Source organism: Hylobates moloch, unplaced genomic scaffold (assembly GCF_009828535.3).
Source record: "Hylobates moloch isolate HMO894 unplaced genomic scaffold, HMol_V3 SCAFFOLD_2, whole genome shotgun sequence".
Classification (NCBI taxonomy): domain Eukaryota; kingdom Metazoa; phylum Chordata; class Mammalia; order Primates; family Hylobatidae; genus Hylobates; species Hylobates moloch.
In genome coordinates, this window is record NW_026652277.1 from 27,278,114 (window position 1) to 27,286,356 (window position 8,243).

General features: G+C 38.4%; 1 protein-coding gene across 1 annotated transcript; it reads right to left on the reverse strand.

Annotated features, from left to right (window-relative positions):
• Window positions 1-278: 278 nt before the first annotated feature.
• On the reverse strand, window positions 279-1,978 carry LOC116481390 (elongation factor 1-alpha 1-like). Its single transcript, XM_032174086.2, has 2 exons — window positions 813-1,978; window positions 279-501 (listed from the first exon to the last, which is right to left on the reverse strand). Exons 1-2 carry the CDS (start codon window positions 1,976-1,978, stop codon window positions 279-281), a joined length of 1,389 nt encoding a protein of 462 aa, XP_032029977.1.
• Window positions 1,979-8,243: the final 6,265 nt, after the last annotated feature.

The following is an 8,243-nucleotide window of genomic DNA, read 5'->3' on the forward strand; positions in this document are numbered from 1 at the left end:
TAATGGGTCTCAAAATTCTGTGACAAATTTTTGGTCAAGTTGTTTCCATTAAAAAGTACTGATTTTAAAAACTAATAACTTAAAACTGCCACATGCAAAAAAAGAAAACCAAAGTGGTCCACAAAACATTCTCCTTTCCTTCTGAAGGTTTTATGATGCATTGTTGTAATTAACCAGTCTTTTACTACTAAACTTAAATGGCCAATTGAAACAAAGAGTTCTGAGACCGTTCTTCCACAACTGATTAGCAGTGGGGTGGCAGGTAGTAGGGATAATATTTATTTAGCCTTCTGAGCTTTCTGGGCAGACTTGGTGACCTTGCCAGCTCCAGCAGCCTTCTTGTCCACTGCTTTGATGACACCCACCACAACTGTCTGTCTGATATCATGAACAGCAAAGCGACCCAAAGGTGGATAGTCTGAGAAGCTCTCAACACACACAGGCTTGCCAGGAACCATATCAACAATGGCAGCATCACCAGACGTCAAGAATTTAGGGCCGGCCGGGCGCGGTGGCTCACGCTTGTAATCCCAGCACTTTGGGAGGCCGAGGCGGGCGGATCACGAGGTCAGGAGATCAAGACCACGGTGAAACCCCGTCTCTACTAAAAATACAAAAAAAAATTAGCCGGGCGTGGTGGCGGGCGCCTGTAGTCCCAGCTACTCGGAGATGCTGAGGCAGGAGAATGGCGTGAACCTGGGAGGCGGAGCTTGCAGTGAGCCGAGATTGCGCCACTGCACTCCAGCCTGGGCGACAGAGTGAGACTCCGTCTCAAAAAAAAAAAAAAAAAAAAAAAAAAGAATTTAGGGCCATCTTCCAGCTTTTTACCAGAATGGCGATCAGTCTTTTCCTTCAGTTCAGCAAACTTGCATGCAATGTGAGCCGTGTGGCAATCCAATACAGGGGCATAGCTAGAGCTTATTTGGCCTGGATGGTTCAGGATAATCACCTGAGCAGTGAAGCCAGCTGCTTCCATTGGTGGGTCATTTTTGCTGTCACCAGCAACGTTGCCATGACGAACTTCCTTGACAGACACAGTCTTGACATTGAAGCCCACACTGTCCCCAGGAAGAGCTTCACTCAAAGCTTCATGGTGCATTTCGACAGATTTTACTTCCGTTGTAACATTGACTGGAGCAAAGGTGACCACCATACTGGGTTTGAGAACACCAGTCTCCAATCGTCCAACAGGAACAGTACCAATACCACCAATTTTGTAGACATCCTGGAGAGGCAGGTGCAAGGGCTTGTCAGTTGGACGAGTTGGTGGTAGGATGCAGTCCAGAGCCTCAAGCAGTGTGGTTTCACTGGCATTGCCATCCTTACAGGTGACATTCCATCCCTTGAACCAAGGCATGTTAGCACTTGGCTCCAGCATGTTGTCACCATTCCAACCAGAAATTGGCACAAATGCTACTGTGTCGGGGTTGTAGCCAATTTTCTTACTGTAAATGCTGACTTCCTTAACAATTGCCTCATATCTCTTCTGGCTGTAGGGTGGCTCAGTGGAATCCATTTTGTTAACACCAACAATTAGTTGCTTCACACCCAGTGTGTAAGCCAGAAGGGCATGCTCTCGGGTCTGCCCATTCTTGGAGATACCAGCTTCAAATTTACCAACACCAGCAGCAACAATCAGGACAGCACAGTCAGCCTGAGATGTCCCTGTAATCATGTTTTTGATGAGATCTTTGTGTCCTGGGGCATCAATGATAGTCACATAATACTTGCTGGTCTCAAATTTCTGCAAGGAGATATCAATGGTGATACCACGTTCATGCTCAGCTTTCAGTTTATCCAAGATCCAGGCATACTTGAAGGAGCCCTTTCCCATCTCAGCAGCCTCCTTCTCAAATTTTTTAATGGTTCTTTTGTCGATGCCACTGCATTTGTAGATCAGATGGCCAGTAGTGGTGGACTTGCCTGAATCTATGTGTCCAATGACGACAATGTCGATATAAGTCTTTTCCTTTCCCATTTTGGCTTTTAGGGGTAGTTTTCATGACACCTGTGTTCTGGTGGCAAACCCATTGCGAAAAAAAAAATAAAGTTTCCTGAGTTTTTAATGATCACCATTCTAAGTGGCGTGAGATGGTATCTCATTGTGATTTTGACTTGCATTTCTCTAATGCCCAGTGATGATGAGCTTTTTTTAATGTTTTTTGACAGCATAAATATCTTCTTTTGAGAAGTGTCTGTTCTCATATGTTTGTTGGCTGCACAAGTGTCTTCTTTTGAGAAGTGTCTGTTCATATCCTTCACCCATGTTTTGATGGGGTTGTTTGTTTTTTTCTTGTAAATTCATTTAAGTTCTTTGTAGATTCTGGATATTAACTCTTTGTCAGATGGCTAGATTGCAAAAATTTTCTCCCATTCTGTAGGTTGCCTTTTTATTGTTGAGTATGATAAACAAATTGTAATGTACAATGATATACAATGAAATATTATTCAGCCATAAAAAGGAATGAAGGTTTGATATATTCTAGAATGTGGGTAGACACCAAAAGCATTATGCTAAGTGAAAGACACCAGACACAAAAAGCCACATGTTGTATGATCCCTCTTATGTGAAATATCCAAAACAGGCAAATCCATAGAGATAGAAAGCTGATTAATGGATGTCAGCAGGTGGCAGGGGGGAACAGGAAGTGATTACTTAAAGGATATGAGGTATTCTTCTGGGATGATGAAAATGTTTTGAAACTAGAAGGAAGTGGCAGTTGTAAAATGTTGTGACTATGCTAAATGCCACTAAATAGTACACTCTAAAATAGTTGATTGTATATGATGTGAATTTCACCTCAATTTTTAAAGAGGAGAAAGTTAGGTCTAATAAGGTTGAAAATAACTGCTTTATGGTTCTTGATGGCTTTTGTTTCATGCATCCCATGGGCAGCCTTATTAGGCCTATGAAACCCTTCTCAAAATACCATTTGTAAATCCATAAAATATATAAAGAAGAAACTCATGATATTGAATTATATTTACAAAAATATTTTAGAAAATAATTTTGTGATCTAATAACATGCTTCTTCACTGAGGACCTAAATGACTAGATCTAGCAGCAGGTATAACTACCATAATTTTGAAGTAGTGATGGGTGTAAATGATAGAGTCATCTGCAACATTTGGGAAGTGATATAACAATTATATGCCATTTCTGTTGGAGGCACAAATCATAGGCACTATAATATTAACACTGCTACAGGGTTTGCTGCCTACATTCATAAATGCTGCATTTTAGTTAGAAGTTAGTGAAAATAAAAATGTAATCTTTTAAATAAAATCCAGGTTCACTGACCCCCTAAACTCTGCCTCAGAATCACAAACACCTAGCAAACAGAAGGGGCATACATTCTTTCTCCTTTGCCCTTAGGAATACCTTGGCAGAAGTGGTTAAGCAGACCTAAATAGGAGAATAACGCAGGGTGATGCAAACGAAACAAAACAAAAAGCAACCATGTTGGTGCATTGGATTCCTCTTTAAGACTATCATGATTAAAGAGATCTATCCTTTACTTCTTTCTAATTTTAGTATATGCTGCCAAAGTGAGCACTATCCTTTACTTATCTAATAACGTTTTTCCTCCTTATTTTAAAATAAATTTTGATCCAAATTTCAATGAAACAAATGGTCCAAGAAACAGACTGACCTAGAGAATAGAAACTTAATTGGTTGAAAAATGAGAAATTAATTTTATTCCCCCTTGTCTGAAGAATAAAAGGAGTGGTTGCCATGTAGGATTTTCTTTTCTGATTGATTTTTTTCTATGTGAAAATAAGCTCATGTCCTGAGGCCCATATACTCCTTGGAAATAGGAAAGAATACAATTAAGTTGATTTTAACTAAGTCCAAATGACATGAAGAATATATTTGGTCTTAAGCTTTTTGTCTTTCTAGATATTGACGAAATTAGACATAAAATTTATCTGTCATAGAAGAATCACATGTGGTTTACTATGCATTGTTAAATGGCATGAAAAAACCAGAATGTTTTACTTGATTAAGTAGTATTACTGCTTCTAGGCTAAAATAATTATGAGAAATTTCAGCTCCAAATGATACCTTATAAATACCTTGTAATATTATAAATATAGTACTTCAATTCAAGGGTTGAGCTACTAAATTGGTAATAATAGGTCTTGAACAAAATCTAATGATACAACCCAGTTTCTCTGCCCATTTTCTAGATTTCCCCTTTAGGCTTTCAGCAGTGGGAATTAATTTTGTTTTTAAATGGTTTAACTGTAGAACTATTTTTTTCTCTTTTATACATATTCTAAGTACATGGAATAATGGATCTCAAATTGGATTCAAAAGAACCCTGGGTTCCAAAGGCAATTCCTTAAAATAAATCTTATGTAATTCATTGCAAGAAAATATGAAAAGGTTTCATTTATATTAGACCTCATGCCCACACCAAAAAAGAATTTCTGGGCCCCCAAAAATAATGTAGAATGGTTCATAATTTTGGTTGATGATGCGTGTGATGAGAAGGGTTAGGAGCTCAGCAGCTGAGAAGTTTTTCTTTTCCTTTTCCTTTTCCTTTCTTTTTTTCTTTTTCTTTTTTTTTTTTTTTTGAGACATAGTCTCACTCTGTCACCCAGGGTGGTGTGCAATGGTATGATCTCAGCTCACTGCAATCTCTGCCTTCTGGGTTCAAGTGATTCTCCCACCTCAGCCTCCTAGGTAGCTGGGACTACAGGCAAGCACCACCAAGACAGCTAATCCCAAAGTGCTAGGATTACAGGCGTGAGCCACTGCACCTCGCTGAGAAGTCTTTTCTGTTTGAAAATTATGTTTTTAGGGCCGGGCGCAGTGGCTCACGCCTGTAATCCCAGCACTTTGGGAGGCCGAGGCGGGCGGATCACGAGGTCAGGAGATCGAGACCATCCTGGTTAACACGGTGAAACCCCGTATCTACTAAAAATACAAAAAATTAGCCAGGCGCGGTGGCGGGCGCCTGTAGTCCCAGCTACTTGGGAGGCTGAGGCAGGAGAATGGCGTGAACCCAGGAGGTGGAGCTTGCAGTGAGCAGAGATCCTGCCGCTCTACTCCATCCAGCCTGGGAGACAGAGCGACACTCTATCTCAAAAAAAAAAAAAAAAAAAGAATTATGTTTTTAGAAAGAAGATTCTTGTTTTCCCTCCCTCTTTTACTCAACCCTTCATTCATTTGACTAATCGTCACTAAGTATGTACTGTGTCGGGAGAATGATAGTGACTGATATAGAATGATAAAAAGAAATGGCAAACTTATCTGCCCTTCTGGTGATTAGAATCTAGTAAAGGATTCAGACATTAAACAATCACATAAATCTATTGATAGGATTAAAAACTGAAATAGTACTGTTACAAAAATTATAAGAAGGTATGATGGAGAGTAATAGACATATAAAGACGTATAAAGCAATCTTACATTTGCATCTCAATGTACAACCACCAAGAACTGAGAGCTATAAATGCAGGTTGATAGTGTGTAGTATTAGTGACTCAAATAGCATGCACATATAAAAACAATGCAAAAAACAGGTTGGTGTTTATTTGCAAAATGACAGTTTTTAGGCTGAGATACATTTTTTTAAAAAGCAGGCTTTTTTCACCTACACAAATTTCTGATGTGACATCTAAGAACAATGTGCACACACAACTCTTTCCTGGGTAGAGCTGTCTTTTGAGTATTACAGGATGTGCTGCATCCCTGATCCCTACATACGAAATAGACATAATGCTCCTCAATTATTGTGACACCAGAAACACCCTGACAATTTCCAAAAATGCTTCTTTGGGGGCAGTACTGACCCCTTGAGAACCTCTGACCCAATGACTCCTTGAATCTTAAATTTCTCTGAAGATTTATGCTTATTTCTTAAAATTAAATGCAAGTTCTGTATTTGCCCATACAGTTTATGGGTGATTGTTTACATGTGCATATAACCCTCATGTATCTGAACCACATGGAGGCCAGTCTCAGTATATTACATCTTCCTGAAGACACAAGACTAACTCCAAAAGCACTAATGAGTAATATTGAAGGCTCTGTAGGCTTCAAAGAAAGTGTTAGAAAGGAGCTACATTTTACCATATACAGTAAAACTTCCCTAAAATCCATTGTAAGCTTTTCTGTTCCTTTCTCAAAGTCTCTCTCCCTCCTCAAATACCTATCATTCAGCTCCACCAGACAAGCTGGCTTCAAATCAAAATAAAATGCTGTGACAAGGTTTTTTGTTCCCTCCCTCCAGATGTACACAAACTCTTCAAAGAATTATCTTGATATTTGTCCTCTTGTCACTTTTTGGTGAGCAAAATGGTAGAATAAGAAATTTGTCACCTGAGTCTTAGATTTTAAGGCTTCTGGGTTTAGGAACAGACGTACAGGAACACATCAGCTCTCCAATTTGCTTTCTCCAGCCTTGTTCCTGGCCTCATCCTAGGTCTTGGCTTCTTCTGACTGTCGAAGGAATTATAGAGTTGGCAGCTCACAGCATCTTCCTCTAAGCAGCTAATTAAGAATTGCTTTAAAACAAATGAATTTGTTCTCAGGGACTCTTCTAATAGTGGGAAGTCAGGAAAATAACTTGAAACAATGTCACTTCCAAAAATAAAACAAAATTCACTGTTTGCTGTTAGGCATTTTTAAGCCTGAACCACCAAAATTGAGTTTGAGACCCACCATTTGCTCTCTTTCAGGTGGTTAGAGGCATCAGGCCCATTAGAAATCTCTTTTTCACTATACCAAATATGTATTTGTTTCATTTAAGGTACCTAGAACTATGTTCCAATATTTGAGTTGAGCAGTCTTTTAAAGAGCTTTCACCAAAGACATCCTGCTAAATCATCATACAGGTATGGATCTGTCAGAAATATATGAGATCTAAGAAACGTGAGAAAATGATTACTAGTGAACCATTGCCTCATTCAGAAACTCAGCCTATTTATATTAAGTGGCCTTGAAATTGGGCGCTAAAATTAGTTGCTATTTAATAGTTGCCTATGTTGAAAAAAGAATTTTGATATTTCAAATTAAGTGTTCAGAAACTTTTCATAAAAAGACCTCTGAGGTTTTAAGCTTTGTTCATTAAGTTAGTAGAGGTGGGGATGGTGAAGGAGACAGGTTAAAGTCTACAAAATGAAAATTAGAAAGGACATTTTCTTAAAAATAAAATTATACAAAATTTTTGCAATAATAATAAAGAAAGGTATATTAGAATCTCTGAAAGAGTAAAACCATCCATAGAAGGCCCTCAGGGGAGCCTAGTTCCATTTAACATAAAATGATTAATGATTTTTCAGACGACTGCAGAAAAGGCAGTGTGTACTGATGCTCAAGCAATGCCAATTTAGGTTAAGAATAGATGCATGTTATAAATGGGGCATGTAAAGGTACTAATGCCACTCTGACAGCCAGATAGGAAGTTAAAATAGAACAATGATTTTCATTAGATGAAAAGAAAATATGTTTATGGAAAATACAGTTAATGCAAGAGAAAAGAAATGGAAAACTTTTCTCTATCAAATTATCAATACTACATATTGGTTCATAGTTTCTGAATGCAAGTCATTTCCTATCATAGTTTGTTTTTATTATTGTTGTTTTTAAATAGGCTTTACTTTTTAGAGCAGTTTTAGGTTCACAATAAAATTGCACAGAAGGCACAGAGATTTCCTTTATTCTCCCTACCCTATACACATCTCCTCACCATCCCCTACTATCAACATCCTCCACCAGAGCAGTACATTTATTACAATCAAACCGACATTGACAACTCATTATTACTCAAATTCCTTAGTTTACATTAGGTTTCCTTTTTGGTGTTCTGCATTCTGTGGATTTGGACAAGTGTATAACATATATCCACAAGCAGAATATCATACAGAGCAGTTTCACTACACTAAAAATTCCCTGGGTTCCATCTATCCATCCCTCACTCTTCTCTAACCCCTGGAAGCCATTGATGCTTCTACAGTCTCCACACTTAAACCTTTTCCAGAATGTCATACAGCTGCAGTCATACAGTATGTAGCCTTTTAGGTTGGTTTTCTTCACTTAGTAATATAAATTTAAGATTTATTCATGTCTTTTCATGGTTTAATAGCTCACTTCTTTTTAGTGCTGAATAATATTTCATTGTCTGAATGTACCATAGTTCATCCATTCACCTACTGAAGGACATCCTGGTTGCACCAAATTTTGGCAGTCACAAATTAAGACTGTGTGTGTGTGTGTGTGTGTGTGTGCGTGT